Here is a 21,865-nt window from a genome sequence, read left to right on the forward strand (position 1 = left end):
CTTCCCCATAGGAGCTCTGATACAGGCTGCCCAGCCCCTATTGTCAAGTATCCTTCACAGATACAAACGGTAAAATAGTTCATTACATGAAAAATTACAAATCTAAACTGCCCCAAAGAAAGGCATCTTGGTCGAATCCAAGCTAAACAAGACTGAACCTGTCATCCAATTCGGAAGACAGAACACTGAAAATCTAGGGAAGACATTTCCACCCCAAACTGATCTGAGTCTTATCGGATTCCTTCCTCAGCCTCCAGAAGGAATCAAAGCCTCTCTTTTTTGTTTGTTCCTTTTCGAGCCAGAAAAGGAAAACAAACACACAGAAGCCTTCTTCCCAGATAGGAAACACACAAGCACATGCCCAAGACAACCCTACCTTTGCCATTACTAGGCAGGGTAAGGACAACCAATGGTACAAAACAGCTGCATGTAGCTCACCACCTTCATCTGCCAGGGTGCTGAAGGGCATCACTCTAATTCTGGTCCTTCTTTCTGTTTTTAACTCGCTTTGGCTGTCATCTGTCTGATTTCTGAGGCAACAGGACAAGGCACATCCCAGATACAGAAGCAACAGCATATTCCACGACCCACCAAAACGATGCATTGGTATCCAGTCAGAGCACTCTTCAGTCCAAAAAAAAGACAGTTGTTTGGTCTTTTATTTCCGTTCTCTTTAGAGAGACACCCCCTTCCCCTGTATTCAAAGCAAATCACCATCAGAAGAGCTAGAAACAAACATGCACACACACACACTTTGGTACCCTCACCACATTGGATCTATTACCTGCACGAGGCCATTACACTGATAAAGCACAGAGTCTAGAAGAAAAAGGCTGAAAAAGCCCAGCATGACTCTTCTCAGAAAGCCTAGTTAATCAGCATGACACTGCAAACAACAGCTAATGGTTAATTCACCTGGACAGCTTGCTTCTTTTATTGCTACAAATAATTTGAGCAAGGAGGTCTCATATGAGGAGGAAGAGAGAAGACAGAGCAAACAGGGAAGGCCGGAACACATGAAGGCGTGCTCCCTTGAAAAGGAAGTAGTCATTTTCTTTTCAGAACATGTTCAGTGAAAAAAAATCAAAACTTTAGGAGAAAATAATAATGGGAGAAAATGAACATAACAAAGTCCACACTGTTCTCAAGGAATCACTTGGCCAGCCGCTGTCAGAACATGCCGTTCTAAGTACCTTAGGAGACCAGCAGGGAAAGTCCCGTTCTAGCTGGAAAATGTTTCCTTGCCTCCAAGGAAAATTTCAAGAAATATTTCATTTGACTTAGTGTATCTGGGAGGAAGTTGCAACACTGAACATATCCCCACCCTCCCCACACCAACAAAAACACACCAATCCACCATTTTTTCTGACAAGCACTTGCTCCTTGAAATGACCAATTATTTGAAGCAGCCAGGGCTACTGTTAATTTTTAAGTGATTACAGGATGATCTTATGTTAGCAGTAATAACGATAATGCTTTTCTGTTCTAATGCTCTATATAAGAACTTACATAACTTACATCCCCGGTTGCAAGAATAGGAACTCCAGTTTCAGTGGATTCCAGTTACTTCTTTGCTCTCTGTACACCAGTATGTAACGCATATAGTTGGGTTAGTATAGGAACAGGAAAAGAAAGCAAATTATAAAGTAACAACTCACTTCTTCTTCACATGCTTGAATCAGTCTGTGTTGCCCTAGAGCTATACAATCCTTGAGGTAATTTTTCTAAATAAGTTCTTCAAATAATACATTAAAATAATAACATAAAGTTATATCGAGATCAATTTCTTCATTGTTCTTCTCTATGCTCTCTAACCACAACGGTAAACTTGAAGCTGCCGATGTCTGATCACTTCTAGAGCCTATTTTTCAAGGTCATCACCCTCACTACCTCACAGAGGCCTTCCCTGCCCAGACTTGTGAACATTCGGTTGGCTTGAAAAACATTTCGGAAGTACAGCTGGAGTCAAGGCCAGGGCCTTCTTGCTCACTGTGAATAAAAGCAGTTTCATGAGCCACTTTAAGCGATGCCTGGTTAAGTGTTCTTCCCCTTGATTAAATGTTGCTTGGCTTTTAAAGCATGGAAACATTCCTAATATACTGGAGCCATGCCAGGATGCTGCTAAGTGCTTCACAATGCCTTGAATCTCAGGTGGTTCACATGGCCCTCTCTCACACACAAATCACTGCTGACCACAACTCACAGCTGATTTCACCAGATCAGACACCAGAACAGCAGGTTCTGGATCCAACTGATCCTGGATTGCAGCTGTACTGTACGGATGAAGCTTGGTTTGACCTGGATTTGAAAGATCTCGCCCTCAACTTTTTGACACCCTCTCCTAGGAATCCAGTTCCACGGGGCCTTTAAAAACCTTACTGCTCCTGCCTGCAGGCTGCTGGGGTGTGAGGACGAGGACAGCTCAGGCTTATGGAGGACTGCTAACTCCCCTAAATCCCCCCCTCACTAAACATCTAGAGCTCTTGGGGTAGATTTGTTAGTCTCTCCTCCAACAAGGCTTGGAAGCCAAGTGCCAGCACCAATGTCAGCATCACATACACAGCACGGTGGAGTCCTGCTTACACCAGGATCTCAGACGTGTGGCAGTTCATTGTCAGATCAGTAACAGCCACCCGTCACCCCACCCCTTCCCCCAGCTCCAAATGAAACCCAACAACCTGAAGACAATTGGATTTAAATCCCTGCCACTTGACTGTGCAGTTGCCTGGGCGACGCATGAGCAGAGCGTGGTTCTGTGGTTGTGTGCTGCCACATCTCCGGGAGCTGCGCCAATGCCCCAGCCCCTGCAGCTGGGGCAGATTTAACGCCTTCCTCCCCAGCAGCAGCCACTGCCCTGCAGGCTGGCAGCTGCACGGAAGGACAGAGGGACACGGCCAGGCGCCGGGGACACCGCAGCACCTTGTCAAACCGAGTGCTCAGCAACGCCGGGCGTCATCCGCAGGTGGATACGGAGCACGTGCCTTGGTGTGTGCACAGCTGATGAGGGAAAAAAGCATTTAGCACCATCTAAAAGTCACTGTCTTCCGATGATTTCCTGTTACCTCTCGTCCCCCTGCCCACGTCCTTCATACTAACAGGAGGTTGCATCACTCTGAGAGGACCATGCTGTCCGCTCCGTCTCCACAATTTTAACAAAAAGCACAGTTCGTGTGCACACCAACTTCCCATCAACCTCTCCAGGTACCTTCCAGGGCAGGCATCTTCCCAGAATTTAGCTCTCAGTTTCTTTTCTATTTCTTTTAGATGAATGGCTTACACTTCGGTTGGAGCCCACTTTGCCTATGACCTTATAGAGCTCTTCTAGGAAATCCTTCAGCATACAGGCTTATGCTCAGCTAGAAAAATTAAGATGCACTCCAACCCTTCCCTTTATATAGGCACACAAGTATGCTTACCAGACAAACATCTGCCAATCATTTGAAAAGCTAGGAACAAGAAATTCCTATCTGGAGGTCAAGACTACAAACTAAATCTGCTTTTAATGGCAAATAAAACTAGTGGTAATGATGGCAGATAGCCTCCTTGTTATTGCATGCAATTACATGTGTAATCACAGCTAATTACAGCAGACAAAAATGCCTGTTTGGATGCTAAATGCTCTCATCCAGCAAGTCCTGTAATCCTCCTGGAGCCCTAGCAGCAGAGTGCCATGTCTGAAAGTCACCCACAGAAGGTGACAGCTGCTACGCCAGGCTTGGTTTGTCTGCGAAGGACAACAGCCACGGTGTTATGACCTGTGGATGCGAGAGAAGCAAAAGGACAAAGCAGCTTTATTTCACATTGATGCAAGGCCAAGTCTTCCGCAGTCCTTTTCTCCTACAGACACATACCAGAGAAGTACAAACAAGCAAGCAGCAAGGCATTGGTGCGTGGCTCACACAGTGACCTACAACCTGAAACCACCTTTGTGTTCCCAGTAATGTTCATATGTTCAAGGCACAGCAAAGGATTCCTGAGCTCCCTTCAACATCAGCAGAGGCTTACAACCACATTTTAAAGGACCTTGCCTCACCTCCCAGATACAGGCATGTTCCATACATGCATGTGCTTCAGGTGTAAATGCAGATGTCACAGCACACAAGGCTTCACAATTTGTGTTTGACTGTGCTTTGAGAGTCGATAATCACCAGCAGTACAGAAACATGGACAACTCCGGGTGTAGGCAGGGAAACAGAAAACCAAAGGGCTTCTGCTGGTTCCAGATGTATCAGCAGGCTTTGCAGACAAGTTGTTTTCACAGAACAGACATCAGACCCTACAAAGGGGGAGGATGAGAAGTGGGAGGAACCTCTGCTCTCATCAAGCAAGTGCGCTGGCCCTGCCCCATGTTCTTAACCAGAAAGAAGAGGCTGAAGGGAGAAGGAAAGGCACGCAGAGCCACAAGTGATCATTACATAAAGAGAGCTGTGGGTGTGGGGAGGAAATCTGACAAAGCAATGAAGCATCACTGTTCGCAGGGGTTACAAGCTGAGTTGGTTGTCACACAGAAGGCAGCAATGTAGCCACACCGAGCTGCTCTGAGCTCACGCCGCTCTGTCAGGGCAGTTCGTGGCATCCCCCTTCAATCGCCGCTCTCCCTCCAGCTCTGGGCTACCCCAGGCACCATCCTGGCTGATATCCCCCAAGCACCACGGAGGAGCTGTGGCTCTGCTCTGTGCTCGCAGTGCACTGCAGGACAGCCACCCGAACGCAGACACAGCGTGCCACCCTCCTTCCCTTTCCAGTGCCTCTCCTGCATAAATTACTGAAGGCTGACAGGCAGTGCCAAAAACAAGCAGATGTCTCTGGTCTTGTTCGTGGACAAACTGGAAAACAGATTTAGACTGAAGCAATGCAGCTTACAGAGGAGACAGGAAGCAAATGAGCAAGCCATGCCTTATCTCCGAGGGGCATTGAGCCCAGCTGTGCTTACACCTGACAGCCTAGTGCTGAGCACCACCACCTGAGCCCTTCGTGACACTCATTCTGCAAAATTTGTGAGGACTGGGATGCTAATAAACCTTCAGGAGGACTTCTTACTGTGACCCCAAATCCTGTCCTGGGAAAATATGTGGGACAAGGAAAGTTAGTGCAAAACACATAAAGCTAACCCAGCCAAAACACCCTGGCAGACATACCCTGAGCCTCCCTTCCCTTCCAAAGCTGGGCCAAGACTTCTAAGGCAGATACAGAGGTGGGGGAGGTTTCCAGCACTGCAAGCACAAGATGTTTTAGCTCCATAGCCAACTGGTTATCTTCCACCATTTAGTCTCCATGCAGTCTTTCTAGGAGCATGGGGCAGGCAGTGGGCCATGAGCACGCAGCTCCCCACTTCCAGTCAGATTCGGCACCAGTGGGTTATTGGGGTTTAATGAAACACAACAGCAACCTCTTCTGTGGTCTGGGACATGAGAGGGTTTTCTCGGGAAGCAGCTCAGCCATCATCTCAGCTAGTGTCTTTCTGGGCTGTCTTACTGAAGGAGAACTAGCTCTGTCTTTCCAGGACATGAGGGTAGCTCTTTCATAAAGAAAAGATGCAAAGGAAAGCGTAATCAGGGCTTATAAACCAGAGGATCAGGCAGAGAATCCAGGAAAGCATACACTAATATTCTCATCCTGTCAGATGAGACTATTATGTTGCCTTCTGAATGCCTAACTAACGCGTCACTTATCTCTGCAGCAAGCTTATCGGCTCTTTCAGCCCTGGCTGGAGGATCACCACTATTAGCTTAACACAAAATGTCCTTGGGAGTTAATACCATTGCAAAGTCAATCGTGTCAGTGACAAAATTGAGACAAACCTCGTTAAAAATCAGGCAGACGAGACACGTGAAGCAGAGAGACTGCAATTCCCCAGTATTTTCACTAGAGCTGCTTGCTGCTACCGCTGGTGCTAAACAGGAGCACCACGCAGAGGCCGTGTTTGCCCTCAGTGAGGGGTGAACCAGCACAGGTGGCTGCCGATGACCCAGGGCCAGCAGAGATGGCAGGGGGCAGGAGGCTTCTCCTATCCCCTAGCAGAAGACAGCCGCCCCCAGCCAGGAACCTGAGCCCCAGCAGTGCCCATGAGCAGCCCGCATCGCTCCCGTTTCTTGGACGAGCTTTCCAGCATGGAAATTCTCCTTGGAAAGTCTCCCCGCGCTAGGGAGGCCGCGCAGTAATTACACGGTGCCCTTTGTGTTACCAGGTTCTTAATCCAGGGGTGCCACAGAAGTAATGCTACCCTGGCTTTGTTCGCTTTTGCAAGGAGACGTGTGCAAAACAACTAATTAATGTCAGACTGTTAATGACCTATTGCTGCGAGTGACTGGAATGAGCAAACAGCACAGACGTAACGTTGCAGGTGCAAATCCAAAGACAAAAACAAAGGGGAAGAAACCCTTTGCCCTTCCTCCTCTTTTCTCTCGCCCTCTAATACTCCTTTCTTCACTCGGGCAGAATAAAACCCGAGCGTACAGACAGCCCTTCTGTGCATTTGGTCTGCCTGGCCAACACCAGCCAGTCAGGGGCGGAACAGCGTGAGCATATTTCTGAGCTGAAACTAGAATACCAGCTTTCACCTCAGAAAGACACAGATTCCCAGACTGCAAATGTTCTTGTTGGGACACCAGCATCAGTGAAAGCAAAAGCAGAGGAAGCCCACAGCTCTGTGCACACAAAGCTGCACTCCCCAGCTGCTCGGACAGTGTCACAGAAAGCTTTCTGAAGTACGAGAGTGCTTGTTCCTGTCGGTACCTGAGTACCAGCACCTGGGCAGGCTACCCACTGCCTCTGTAGATGGAGGGAGGACACAAAACAGGGTTTTGCCACTTAGCAGGAAAACTTTTGTTTTGCTCACTAAAATTTCACTATTGAAGCTGCTGTGAGAAATTAACATCAGCAGGAAAAAAAACAACCTAATGCTATCCCAGCAAATACAGCCCAGCCTTGGTCAGCCTCCCCTGCCACCCCATCACACAGGACAAGGAACAGACCCAGCTGTGTATGGGGTAGGTCATATTGTCAGATCAGCTCTTCTAGAAAAGCCAGCCAGTTGGTGCTTCCAGAACATTAATCCTAATCCCAACAGTGGACGTGTAAAATTAAGGACAAAAACACGCTACTTCAGAGCAAAAACACTGTGTGCATCTCACTACAGGCTTCCAGTGTCCTCTTCACTACAGTTGGCAGAATACGAGAACAGGTCACACTCTGATGGAAAGCCACAGGGTCAAAGTTGAGAATGATTTTACGTGGCTCATGGCTCTGAACTGCTTTATAAAAACAAGCTATGTGGAGCATGAAACCTCAGAGCAAACCAGTTACCAGCCCCCAAACATAAGTAATATTAACAGCTTGAAACGTGCAGCACATTAACCACAGTCAGAAGAGAGTGACATGATACTTGATTCCTGTTAAGATGCTAGGTGAAGTGGCAAACAGATACCAGCACTACAGGCTGTGTGCAGACACGAGCTGTTCATTCTGAGTATGAAATCACTGGGGTGTAATCCAGGTTTTATAAAAGTCAAGGGCAAAATTTGCAGTAAGTTCAACACAGCCATGCAGAGATCAGAGATGTTATCAATCAATAAAGGAAAACTCTGCATTCACTCCAGGCTGATGAGTTTTCACTAGAACCTCTGTGAAACTCAGCAGAGGAACAGGGTGTTGAGTTCAGTACAGAAAGTTTATGTACACGTCTTGGGAACGTGTCTTCACTTCTCTACATCAGCTACACATCCGCGTAGTTGAGTATCCCCTGGGAGTAGCTCAGGAGTGTCCTGCCTCATACTGCAAGACTCACCCAAACCTCTCAAGACCCGTACGTAGTTGAGCTTTTTGGTTCCAGTATAGTTAATACAAAGGTAACCTGGGAACAAACCACACACACATGGTGTCCTCTTATTTCTGGCACTATACAGAGAGCAAGACAACAGATTCTGGAAACACAAGTTAACTCTCCATGGAACAAAAATGAAGCCATTTGCTCTGAACAGAAAGTGGGTATATGCTGATAACATGGGCTCTCAACTCATTCTGTCAGTGGCAGTTGGAAATACCCAAGTTTCTTTTAGTGTAAGAAGACCTCTCCACTGACTGCTCCTGGCTGTTTGTTGCATTAGCTAGCCTCCCTTGCTGGGCAGACTGCAGATCTTCTTTTTCCTACTCTCTCCTCCAAGAAAAATTACAAATAATATATTCATACATCTAAACAATAATTCAGCTACCTGGAATTGGAGCAACTCCCCCTTGCTACTGTGAGGATTCCTTTCCCCATACATTCTAATAAGATACAAGTTACTCTGATAACATGTGGAAAGCTATTATGATGAACAAATGATTGAGTTGCATGACTAATTTCCTTCTGGCATCCCAGGCAGGAGGATGTATTCAGTTCATAATATCTCATTTTCTATAATGTTTTTTGCAAGGGTTATATCTTCCCTAAGAAGGAGAAAAAAAATGACAACATGGTGGGAGCACTAAGTTTAGCAGCTAAAGCTCAGATTTTGTACTGCCATTACTGTGCCTGCACACCAGGCCCTCAGAGGGACAGGTAATAAAGAGAAACTTCAATTAAGAGATGAATGTATTTCTGAAATGCTTCTGTCAACACATCAAACTACAGTGGTAAATAGACTGACCCCAAAAATGAAGAATATTCTGAAAGAATATATTTCTGTATTTATTGATCTATTACTGATAGATATTCTTAATTAAACAGAGGGATGAATTAAAAGCCACTGAAGCTGGAGTCACCACCCATTGTTGCTTGTTATTAGAGAGCCATCAGCAGTAAAAAACACAATTAGGCTGTGCAGAATGCTTCCTTCTCACCTTATACAGTAAGGCACGACTTCCGTTTTGGACAGCAATGGGACAGAGAGGTTGATGTCTGAACTACACACTGACAAGAAATGAAAGGAAAAAGAGAGGGAGAATAGACTAAGATAACTGGTTTAGCACAGAGAAGACAGTGGGAGTGATACAGCACAAACAGCATCCCATCGCAAGGGGGGTGCCCTTTACCTTTGGGCGCTTCCATTCAACTTTCTTTGGCGGAGCTCTCTGGTAGAAAAGGGACTCATCTGAGGCTGGGAACTCAGGGTCTTCAAAGAGCCGTCCCTGCTGGATACACTGCCCTTTCAGCTCGTGGTACTTCTGATCTCTGAAGAGCTGAACTGATGAAGACATCTCTTTCTGTCTAGGTAACATGAATATAGGCTTGTGTAAATCACCGAGTCTCTCTGAAGTCCATAGCATAACGCATAGCAATGCACCCATAGGCTTTGACAACAGAGCACATAACTTGTTCTAAACAAAATTAGTTCTGGATTTCTGATTTTAAAACAGATTATAAATTAGATTATGCTAAGTAGCAGACTAAACCAAACAAAACAATAAATATCATATAAATAAAAGGATGACACTTCTGGCTAAAGAAAACTCATCAGGAAAGGCATTGAAGAATCCAGATGAGGGACAATGAGCATTTTGCTTTGTCTAATGGATTGTAAAGGTAAGAGTGGGTCTTGTCCCTCAACTTATATTGTGTGTGAAGAGCAGGACCATCTTTCTTGCTACATTCTCCTACTAGCCTCTAAAGCTTTAATTATCTACTCCAACTCTTATGCCTACAGAAAACTGAAAACAGATATCTGCAGTTATCCATCTTAATTCAAGTGGCAATACTTTGCCTGGAATTATTGTCTTGGATCTTTATGTTACATTTCAGGGAATCGAATTCCCAGAAGCTGCAAATATTTGCAAGTAGTGTCCATAACAATAATAATCTTAAAAAATAACCACAAGGAAAGAAAGAAAAAACAATTTGCTTTCAAGCCTTGCTTCCAAGAATCCTAACTATCTAGTCCTGTAAGTTCACAGTCTCAGCCACAGAGCTCAAACAAGTTGCTTAAGATCATTCTACAAATCAAAAATCAACTACAGAAATCATTTTGAATGGTGTGAAGTCTGGGGAATGTGAGGGATGCTTCTGTTTTTCTGAGGTACTATTTGAAGAGAGCAGAGAGAATATCTGAACTTACTTTTGTAGTCCCTTCCTGCTACGGGTTAGAGATGTATTCCCCTTCCTTCAGGTATCTACAGCAATAAAGACAAGTGCAGGTTATCCTCCTGGCAGATCACAAGGACTAAACAACATGCAAGCAGTGGAGCACGGTATTACATTGCCCTAGCAGCCTACTCACTGTGTCCTGCTGCAGGGATCCCAGCCCGTGCTCCACGAGCCACTCGCAATCCAAATTGGATGAGATTCCACAAGCTTGCAGGGAACTGAACCAAGCTAGGCACAAGCCTTTCCCAGCAGGCATGTGAGTACAGCAGGGGAAATGCAGAGATTGAGAAATGTTTGGAAATGTCAAATTTAACGTGATTGAAAGTTGCTGTGACCAAAATAACGTAGGGACAGCTGTAAAACCTACCCTGCCTCCACTCACTCCTTCCCCTGCCCCAGAATTAATTAGCCCTTCAAGGATGAGAAATGCTGTTCCAGTGCCTTCACTCACAGGAAGGAGAGAATTCAGGAGTGCTCTTCCACCTTGCTGCCATTCTTGCAGCCATTCCGAAGCCTCCAAGCCACACACAGAGTAATCTGCCGGTCAGTACCACCTGAATCCTACCAGCAGAACTTACACAGCAAAGCGACAGGACAAAGAACCAGCTTGTGCCTGATATTCTTCAAATGCCAGCCCGGTAAAATTTCCGTCCTCTGTTAGGATTTTCAGAAATAAAGTTTGCACACATCAAGACTGAGATGACTTTGAGTCAAATCCCAATACTGCTGCAATGGACAGAACAACTCCTTGTAGCTTCAGCCTGGACAGGGCTTCCCCTTTTGGAACTGGGCCACAGAGTCCCTTAGAAACCATTACACAGCTTCAGTAAAATAAAACTGTACGCAAAGGAACTGCTCAAAACCAAAACAGCTCAGTGACACTATCCCACTTGTAATGATTTCCTTAAAGTTGATTTTCTTGTTACTTAACCCCTCAAAACATCACAAGGCACCTTGCATAGCAGACAGCCTCCCAGGAAGACACAAAAAAGACCTCCAACCAGTTCTTCGAAGTCAACTTGTCAATTACACACAGATAGTTCAGGGACAAAAGCAAAAATTAGTCTGTATCCTACCCAAATTAGCTGGACTATCTCCTATCACCGGCGTTCTTGCTTATTAAAAATCCCCCAGGAGCTACCTAAGATTCTAAGCCCAGCCTATCTGCGAGATACGCTTGTTTTTAAAATGGCCCAGGGGTGATAAGGCTCTCAGCTGTCCTTGCCTAACGCAGCAAGATGTGCTGTCAGTGAGCTCACCCCCCCATCTCCCCTCTATCTGCTGACTGCAACACAATCCTTCCAGGATTCACACCCACACGCCCAGTCCCGCAACAGCGCGCTGATTGCGGTCCCAAATTCAGCACACGAAATCAAGCTGCTGCCTGCTCACCCTGGGCTCCAGGCAGCACTTGGCAAGGGAACGCTAACATGGGAGGAGGAGGCTGCCAAGCGAGCCTCTGGGCTCCCTGGGCCATCCCAGGCAAATGTCTGAGCCATGAGGGGCTCAGCCGGACCCGTAACTGCTTTCCACCCACCCACGACACCCGGAGCTGCACACAAATCCCACCACTATCTGCTGAGCTAGCAGAAACCCACTGCAGTGCAGCAGGAACCCCAAAATAACCTTTTGAAACATGATAGAAGTCTCTCTTTTTTATTTTTTTTCCCCCTGTTCTTCTTGTGAAGTGCACAGTGCAGGAGACGAAGGCAGTTTCTACAACAGCCTGGTGGTCCGAGCGCTGAGGACGAAGCCGAGCCCTTCCTCTCCTTGGGGTTTCCCCCAGCAGGACCCGGCCACGCTGAGACGAGCAGCAAGCACCTGGCTCCTGCTGCGAGGCCCAGCTTTGAAGCTGGCCCCAGGTGCTGCCCCTCGGTTACCATCACAGCTCCCAGCAGCGCTCCCTCCTCCAGTCTCAAGGTCCCAGCGGGAGCCTCCCCCTGCCCTTCTCCTCCAAAGCTTTACCTTCAGTTGTGCTGACGTTCACAATGTGCAGCTGTGCTTGAGGAAAACATGAGGCAGGGCTTGGCAGCCGCTCTTTCCAGGGCTCCCTGCGCTGCCATGTGACACGGAGCTGTGTGCACAGTAACGAGGGCTGAGAAGCGTGGTCCTAAAATACTGCACCACGCCTTGAAGACCCTCTGCAGCTCTGGCACGAGGAAGGGACTGCTCGAGGGGAGGGGAAAGAGACAAAGAAGAAAGAAAAAAGAAACAGCTCTACAGGTCAGACACTCTTAGGTTTTTGGTGCTTGTTTCTTTCCCTGACCACACAAATACCAGGTTTGCTCTTTCATCCTTTTCAGTCTCTGAGCTGAGCCCCCACAGCTGATCCCAAAATCCCTCTGGAGCCCCTCAGTCCCAGCAGCAGTACGGGAGGTCCCCAATCTCTCGGCTTCCAACCACTGAGCTTTGAGGACTTTCTCTACCCCCCTTTTCCAGTGCAACTCAGAGAAAGGCCTTCAGCACAACAGCGAAGTGAAGTCCCTGCAGGTCCCCATTTCAGAAAGGCTCCACCTGCCTCCCCTCCTCACCCCAACACTGCCTTTTCACCCCCAGCTGACACTCAGAGATGCTTCCCCTGTTGGAGCAAGCAAGCTGTGGCTAAATCACGTGTGACATGGTCGCAAGCACCAGCTCCTGGCAGTCTGAGCAGCCCTAAAGGAAAGGGGCACTCACTTGAAACGCAGTTCTTCACGAGGTACGAGGACGAGCTCCAAGCATTGCTCCCAGCCCGGAGAGCCCTACCAAACAGGGCTCTTTACACTCACGTTTTCCCGTCCTGAGCGGTCTCTTCCCCAGCTGCTACGCAGCAGATCCACAACAAACCGGGCTGGCTAACTGTCCGGGCAGGCGAGCGAAAATTACACCCTGGCTGCCCTCATGTTCGTGCAACAAGCACATGAAAGCCAACAGAAGAAGTCACCTCCTCCACTTCTGCTACCCCCTGTAACCAACAACCCAGCAGGGTACGAAGCGGCAGAGAAGCTGTTAAGCCAAGCGCACCCCTCAGTGGCTCACTGGCAGGAGAAAGCATCCCTCCCACTGCCATCCCTGCAGGAGGGGCGCAGGGCTGCACGGGGCTGGCTGCGCCTTCACAAGAAGCTCAGCTTTCGGTTCCAAGGGCGAGCGGTGCCAAGCAGCTGCAGAGAGCCCTCTGCTCCACAGGGAGCTCCTCGTCTAGCAAGGGGCTCGGCTCTCCGCATCACCACGCAGCCGCTTGTTTGCTCTGACTGCAGGATTCAGGATTCAAAGAATCACAGCGCGAGGGCTAAAAGGGCAAAGCAAGTTTCTCACTGCCATTTAACTCCACAGCAGCACAAGATGCTGCTCCTTCCAGCAAGCAGCCCCTGAGATGGAAGTGCCCCAGCCTTGGGGTCACATCCCTGCTGCTGCAGGAGCTGGGGGTGGCCACGAAGGGGTGTCCCCATGGATACACACACTGTACCACACTGGGGTACAGCCATAATTTTAGGATTTTTATTCCTTTGCTGGTACTGAGCTTGCTTTTGGTTCCTGCCAACAGCGGTATTACCATTACCAGTACCAACCGACAGCTGGCTCGTGGCTTCCCCGTTTGAGATTGGGGTTGTAAGCCTGCCCTGACGCTGTGCAAAAGCTCCCAGCTCCAAACTCTCTTCTTTCCATCCCGCTTTGTCATGCAGCCTCAGAGCCACTGTTTGGGCTGAGAGCAACCCAGGCACTCAAGGGCTTAACTGTTTGCAAACACAGTTGTTTAGCGTTCCTGCAAACATCTCCTCCTCCAAACTCCTAGGTTGCTTCAGAGCAATCAAATCAGGGACTGTCTCCAAAAAAGCAGCCCTGCAGCCAAAAGTTTTAAATGACTTTGAACTGGTTTTCTATAAAGCTGAAAGCGCTTCCAGGACTCCAGCTGGAAAAGGTTATTTCCTTCTCATTCTGCACAAAACAGTCACTTCGCAAAGCAGTGACTTTGCAGATTTGTAGTAAGAGTGCAGGGGAATTTAAAGCAGTTGCAAAACTTCCACTTTGTGTACACTGCGGTTTCGTGATCTTGGCCATCGCTTTCCTACTGCTGCATCAGAAGCATCACTGCCCATAACATCAAACAGAGCTACTGGAGAAACGTGCTCCTTGAGCACTCCAACACACACACTGCACTGGCAGGCTTTAGGCTTGTAGATTGGGTGTCTATCCTGTGTTCTTCTGCATAAGCCTATATAAAAGCTTACCGTCAATGTTAAAGCAGTACTGGGTTGATATGCAACTGCAGAAGTAAAAGCACGTCCAGTTCACATCAAATTTGCTGCACAGGACATTTAACAGCTCCCAGGTCTGCCATTAACAACCATGGTCCAGGGGCTTCTCAGTTGTTTCACAGCAGCACTCTGCCTGCTTGGATGAAGCACCAAGTTTTGTAGGGTGCTTTGGGATAGCAGGATGGTGATGGCATCACATCTGCCCCCTTCTCTCATTCAGCTTTTGGATTTTTCAAGAAAAATAAGGTTAATTTGACTATTTTATGTTCTCTGTAACTCGGTACTTTAACAGATGTATAAAAGTCTCTCTGTCCAGCTCAGCTCAGGAATTCACTGCGGGAACGAGACACGAGTATTTTGCTTCTCATGTACACAGAAAGGTGCCAGCATTGTTCTGCTCCCTGTTTTGCCATACTTAGTATTAGAATCGAGAGAGAAAACATCACATGTTTTCAGCTGAGAACATCTGTGCACACCCCATCACTTCTAAGAAGAAATTCAGGGGAGAGTAACCAGGCATCAGGAACAGGGCTGGCAACAACTTGTTTGCTTTCACAGATGGCATCAAGGAGCACCAGAATCACCTGGCTACAAACCAAAGCTTTGTTCCTTCTCTTCTACTGCAGCTCGATAGTGCTCAGCTAGGCTTTTCTACAGGACTCAGCAGGACAGGGAGACCTCAGACAGCACTTCAGCTGGGAGCCACGATGCAGCTCGTACTGCAAAGCCTACACCCAGCAGGACGGCTCAGGAGGGTAAGTGAAGGTTCAAGACCAAGCCTGTCTTTCCAACAGGCTCAGGAGCTGAACAGGAGCTCCACCAGGAATCCTGCCATTTATTTTCCCTGTTTGCAATCCACACGCCGATCCCCGTCCTTCTAACATGAGCCCTGCATGGAGCAGCCTGTCCAACTGCTACCATGCCTGTGTGGTGGTGGCGAGGGGACAGAGCTCAGCTCCAAGTCACCGAGTGCTGGCACATGGCAGCAGTGACTCGTGGGAGGTGCTGAGCCACAGCTTGGTGGTAATCACTCAGCTGCAGGAGCAATAAATGAGGAATTACAAATGCACTCCTGAAACATCACCCTGCCCTCTCTCCTACCTCTCTCATAGTCAGCTCATGGTCAGACAAAGGCAAACCCCGCTCTTACCGTTCAGGAAGGCAGCGCTGGAGTCACAGCTCAGGCAACGCGAACACTCGGTGCTCCTCTGGAGCAGGCTGATTGCAAGCTGCAGTCACTCCTCCCCCGAGAAGCACAGCTGCAACGGGGGCTGAGGGTGTGAGCTGGAGGTGCTGGGGCTGCACAGGTGGAGCAAAGAACCGCTAAGGAAGGCTGCGTTACAGGTGGCTGTGCCCGTGAGGGAAAGAGTCCATCTGGCACAAGCAGAAGGGGTGTAACTGCCCCGCTGCCTCCAACCAAAGTAGAAAAGCACAGGAGTTTTTTGCCACTGTGATTCGTGTGACTCCCAGACCTGCCCACAAGTAACGAGCAAAATCCTGGAAGGTCTCTTGCATGCTTGCCCCTACTCAAGGGGCCTTGGTTGGCAGCCACAACCAGAAATCCTCAAGGCAGCGAGCAGCTCTGTCCTGCTAAGCATGAGTTAAGGTTTTTTGACCACATCTCAGCCTCGAGGCACCGGCGTTCTGCCTACGTCCCGATGCAGATGTCCAAGCCCCTTGTTAGAGCTCAGCCAGCATTCAAAACACCCCACACATCTGGGCTCTACGGGACTCTGACTCAGAGCAGCCGGGGTGACAGCAGGAGAACGAAGGCAGAGCTTTGCAGATAACAAGGAGAAAGGCTTTTCTGGACAGCCCTGCGCTACCGCTGTCAGTGCGTGCTACTTTTTAACAGCACTCTGAAGCAAACGTTCAGGGTGATCATTTCTGATTCAGGACAGAAATTGCCACCTGCTTAATCTTGGTGCCACTTCGTTTCCCTCGTGAAAGGAGACCTGGCTGGGCCTGCGTACACTGCACAGGCTCTGACCTTTGCCTGGATTCTTCAGCTAGGCTAATAAAACACATCTCTTTTTACTGATTTTCAAGCAACAATGCAAAGTGGCTATGGGCCTCATTTTTTAAGAATATGCAGGCAGACAGGATTTTCCAAACTGCACAGGTGCCTGCATACTTTTAAAACAGAGAACCTTCAGTGGCATCCACTGTAGCCCTAAAACCAGCCAGCTTTGCAGCTAACTACAGAGAGGTACAATTGCAGTTCTGAATTCCAAATTACATGATAGGTGCTGATTGTTACATTAATACAAGTCAAGAGATCTATAACAAGCTGTAAAGAAAATGCTCGCAACAGTGTCAGCTGATTAGTTCCAGCCATGCCTTTGTGCTGAAACCATGGGAAACAACTTTCTTTAGCATTCCAATTTCTCTCCATTCTGCCTTGTCATAGAAGTTGGTTGTTCAGAAGAGGTCTGGGATTGCAAATTAATGGGTAACTTCCTATCAGCCCCCTCCATTATTTTATGTCTTCATTTATCTACTATTTTAGACACGATATAAAAGTCCCTCCTTCACAAAAATAAAATCTAATGACTAAAATATCCACTTGAATTTCACAGTGAAAGAGTCTGCAGTGAGCACTGACTTTTTTTCAGAAGATCAGAAACAGTCTGGAAAATGGAATTATATGAGCACTGAAATTAAAGCACGCTTTATCAGTCTGGCCCCTTTATTTGGTATAACTGCTAATGATGCCTGTAGAGAAAATACTTGTGTTAGCATTAGGCTGGCTATCCCAGAAGAAATGAGAGCAACCACGGGTTTGCAATAAATCACAATGAGTGCTTGGCTCGGTGTTAGCACACAATCAAGATGCCACGTTCTGAAAGAAATATACATTACTGCAGGAGATGAAAGCATTTTCTCACTGTGCTAATTACTAATCCAAAAGTGCTCATCCTGGTGCACATCAAATAGCTACAAGTTTACACGATACCTCTGGCACTTACCTGGCTGAGGTCGGTCCTGCTCTGAGGCACACCAAACTCCAGAATCACTCCTGCAAAAAAAGAGCCCCTCAGCTTCTTAACCTGAAACTCCTTGGGCTGTACCAAGATCACATCAGTAGAGGGGTGTATTTCAGGATGACCCTTCCAGAGATGAGTCACGAGGGACACCGGAAAACCATCTGAGCTGACCCAAAATGCAGAGCCTTGTTTATTCCCAGTAAACTATTAGCTGCAGTTGTGGCTGTAGCCGGGAATGAATTTTTAAAGGAGGAGACGAGACAAGGCCGCTTGGCAAGAGTTGCAGGCATTTTTTCTATGGAAAACAGGGCAGATTAATGCGTATTGTGAAAAACATGATATTCCTTATTAGGCTGCACGCTGTATTCCACTTGCATAAAGCCAGCATCAATGCCTTTGCCTCAGTGCGTCCCTTCTGGTAACGGCCCGTCCAGACCACGGGGAAGCATCACACAGGGGTTCTGAGGGACTTGCAGTTGGATGGGGGTTTGCAGGTCAAGAGATGCAGCAAAACCCAACAGGTGGCTCTGTGCCTTCCACTCAGCGCTGTGGCAAGCCCGGAGCAGCTTCAGGAGTGGCTCTTGCACACTGCCGAGTACTTCCTCCTGGCTTGACTGTTCAGAGTCAAGAATGCACCTGATTTTGCTATTCCCATTTCCCTTGCAGAGGAGAAAACAACCTGAATGGGGAAAAAGTCTGGTCTGAGAGAGCCACAGAATGGACTCCAGAGGTCCTGAGCCACCCGGGAGGCTGAGCTGCTCCTGCGCCGTGCTCTCTGATGCCTGAGACGTCACAAACCTGCCCATGATCACTCAAGCACTTGTCCAGTCTTGCTCCTTGTAGCCTGCTAATAAAGGAAAATACATCAGTTCACGTTTAGAACTTGGGAAAAATAATACATTTTCCTGTGCTGAGGCAGAATGAAAAAGAAAGGTCAAAAATAAATTCCCATTAAAAAGCGGTTTTGGTGAAACAAACTTCTCTGCATAATCCACTTATCCCTAATTTAATTTTGGGTTCATTTAGATTAACTTGACATGAACGTTTTCTCATTTATGACTGTAAAATCCTTACTTTTACCTTTATGGAGCTTTTATTTATATTTTTGTAAATGTAGGCCAATTTTTAAACAAGTGCCATTTAAAAATGCATTGCAAAATTTCATATCAGTTGTAAATATTCTCCCCAATTTGCTTCCTCCATTTAATCCTTCCCATTTTAGCATTGCCAATCTAAGTTTTTGAATAGGTCTACTCCTCCCAATCCCTGCTATTAAAAAAATCTTCTACTTGCCTAAAGGAGTTTGGGTCTCAGGGGAAGAGTTACATCCAGAAAACACTCTGAAGACAAAGCGTTAAGTAGTACCATAAATCTCTGTCCTGTAAGGTTCGCTGCAGGACTGTTTGCTTTCTTATAAAACACTTACCCAACTTCCTTTTGAAGGCATGCTCAATTTTGGACAGAAAGTCCCTGGAAGCTGCCACTACAGTTCTAGCATTTAATGTGCAAAAAAAAAGCTCTACATAATAAAGCCATGTGTTTTCAATTTGTGATTGAGCAAGCAGACTAGAGTCTAAATCATAATAAAAAACTGACGTCCTCCTATATATACCACGCATGCTGTGATTCATTTGCACAGTTGAGGGAAGAACATGAAAAATCACACTTGAGTACAACGAAATTCTCCTTTTTTGTGAGCTGATAATTTTCACAGCTTATATAGACGTGTTCTCACAGTAGCTGCCTTTGATCCACTGTGGAACAAAATGATGAGAACTTTTCTGTGTATTAAATCTGGTGCCATAATCCAAGAATTATATGTAATTTGTCTGGGCTGAGGAGGAGCTTCTCCTGGAAGTCTCATTAGAAACAAAAATTGCTTTAGAAAGGAAGCAAGATGAGCCACACAGGCAGGCAACCAAGGGCAAGCAGACAGCTCTACTCTCACTGCAGAACCATGCAGAAAATGCTTGTAATTCAGTGGGGCTGTGCACAGCACTCACAGAGGCACTGCCACAGTCTGGAAAGAGGTCTCTCAAACTGGCATTCAGCACAGTCCCTGGAATCCTTGGCTGTTGTTGCCGGCAGTCTTTAGCCTCCTGGTCAAAGGTATGCTGAGCACAATCACCACACGCTCCTCTGGGCTGGTTCACATCAGTAACCGCATCTCTAGGCATCCCCAGATTCCTTGTCTCTTGCTTGCCACAGCCTGCTACCACCCTGCAGAGCAGTGCCTGCACTCTCCCTGCTCTAGACTTGCTGCTTGCCAGACCTGACTCACTCCTGCACCCTCAGCAGGCGCAGAACTGGGCTGTGTAAAGACACAGCACAGCACAAGTAAGCAAGGGAATTTGCTCCATCACGAGGCAGTGGTTCTCACACGTTCCTACATTCAGCACATGCTCAACATCCAGTCATGCTGCCATAAATGCCTGCCCTCCCCTACCACACCTTGCTGTCTGCATTACCCCACACCCACGAGCAACTCCAGCACCCCACAGACCTGCAGCCCAGCCGCAGTGATCGTCCCTCACCCCCTGCAGCACCTGGCTGGATCAGTGCCTTGCTGGCCAGCTGTGCCTGACCCACAGCCCCTCACAGCTGCAGGAGGACAGAGATCTCTGCTCCATCTGGGCAGTCTGTGACATGCCTGCCGATAACCACAAGGGACTGCTACCGAGAACCAAGCTCGATTCTCTCTTCCCCACCCAGCCCTGATCCAGGAGAAGTAGTTACTCCTGGGGACTCTCTTTGCAAAGAAGGAGGTGATAGCAAGGTTGTCTTCATGCCAAAGGCCTTCTTGGCTTCACAGTTCACTCCAGTTCCAGACTGCTGTGCACTAATAGCTGCCCTAATGCCTGTCAGAAGGGCTACTACGGCTGCAAGGTGTCAAAGTGGCTTTGCCCCACTCATGAACATTTATCACAGATGCCTGCAGCCTGCCCGTCACCTTGCAGACACTCCACTGCAAGGTTCTCTTGTCCCACCAGAGCTATGTTCATCTATTATTCGCTTAATTGCATGGGGCAATTTGTTAATAAAACATTAGGTGGTTTCCAGCAGAGATTCTACTTAAATCCTACATGTTTATTCTACTCTCTCTAATTTAGGCAGTTTTGTACAGAGAGAAACCCAAGAGGCAGAATTTGAAAACTAACCAATACACACAAAAAAAGCTCTCAAAGTTGCATATCCAGCTGAGGGCTGATTCTGCTCAACACCAGCACTTTGCATCTGCATCACTCATCCCTTGCATCGTGGGGTTTTCATAACAGGTCCCTTCACACTTTCCTCCACAGCATAAATGACGGCAGGGGTAAGGGGTCAGCCCCACACTGATGGTTCACTGCACAGCGCTGTGTAGAGGGAGCACAGGCCCTGTGAAGGGAGCAGAGAAGGGGCTGTGCCTTCCCCCCCGTACAGCTTTCAGAGAAGCCCTTTGCCCACTGAGGAGCCGCAGTGCAGGTGTACAGGGCAGGATTTATCCTCCAACTGCATAAACTACAGAATTTCTAAACCTTTAGAAACATAAGGCTTGATTCAGAAACGCTGATGATTTTAAGAGAAGTAGGGATAAAACAAGTTAACATTGTCATCCCCCAAATTCCCTGGGGGATCCAGATCTGAGGTGGGCATTTGCAGCTATTTTTTGGGGTAGGTTCATGAAGAAGAGCAGAGGAGCATGGCTCCAGAGTAGGCAGAGCCTGAGGGAAAGCTGCAAGGGCTTCACCGAATGGACATAATCCTGATTTACCTGTGAGCCCATCAGAGGCCCAAACAACAAAACAGCTGCTGGGCACTGTGAGGAAACCAACTTTGCAGCCATGGCCACATCCCCAGCCCTTGTTGAGGCCCTGCAGAGAGCCGCAGCCCATGGCACACACCTCACGGAGCGAGAAACGTGGTGCAGGAGCCATCTCTGTGACACCACCACCGCGCCGTGAGGGCACACGCGGAGCACCCTGACTGGAAACGGGGCTGGGGAGGGGGAGCTGAGGGAGCTCCCCTTCAGCTCCCTCCTGCTCAGTGCTGGGGAAACCTTCCCAGGAAAACGGGGAAATCTGGAACCCCCGAGCAGCTGTGCATCAGCCAGGCACACCGCTGCGGCTTCACCACCTTGCCTCCTCCCGGGCTGTGCCCGGCACAGGGGCCGCCTGAGGATCTCCCCCTCAGCCCCGACCCCAGCCCTGCCATGGCGGCTGTTCCGCCGAGGGGGCTCCAAACGGGGGCTGGGGCAGAGCTCCGCGGCCCGGAGGGAGCCTCCCGGGCTCGGCACGAAGCGCAGAGCGGGGCCGGGGCCGCCTGTGCCCGCTAGGTGGCGGCCTCGCCCAGCGGTCGCGGCGGTTCCCCGGCGGGCGAGGCGGCTTCGTCCCGCCTCCGGCGCCTCCCGCCGCCATCTTCGTGGCTGAGGGGAGCCCGGGGTGCTGGGGGGAGCTGGGACCCGGTGTCGGCCCTCAGCAGCTGTGCTGGGAGAGGAAGGTGGCAGGGGAATGGCGAGGAAGCCTCAGGCTGGCACTCCTGCCACGGCTTCGGGGAAGCCTTTTTGCCTTCTTGTGGCCCCGCTGCTCAGGCAGGTTTTTTAC

At 48.4% G+C, this 21,865-nt stretch overlaps 1 protein-coding gene across 1 annotated transcript in view; it reads right to left on the reverse strand.

The window, feature by feature from the left end:
• CAPN6 (calpain 6) overlaps window positions 1–17,326 on the reverse strand; it is a 55,919-nt gene extending 38,593 nt beyond the window's left edge. The window contains exons 1-3 of the mRNA XM_032196270.1: window positions 17,265–17,326; window positions 10,032–10,086; window positions 9,013–9,187 (exon numbers count right to left, since the gene is read on the reverse strand). Of these exons, the coding sequence (XP_032052161.1) occupies window positions 9,013–9,177 (165 nt within the window). The 5' untranslated portion in view covers window positions 9,178–9,187; window positions 10,032–10,086; window positions 17,265–17,326. The remainder of the gene's footprint in view (window positions 1–9,012; window positions 9,188–10,031; window positions 10,087–17,264) is intronic.
• Window positions 17,327–21,865: the final 4,539 nt, after the last annotated feature.

This window comes from Aythya fuligula, chromosome 13 (genome assembly GCF_009819795.1).
Source record: "Aythya fuligula isolate bAytFul2 chromosome 13, bAytFul2.pri, whole genome shotgun sequence".
In the NCBI taxonomy this organism is placed as follows: domain Eukaryota; kingdom Metazoa; phylum Chordata; class Aves; order Anseriformes; family Anatidae; genus Aythya; species Aythya fuligula.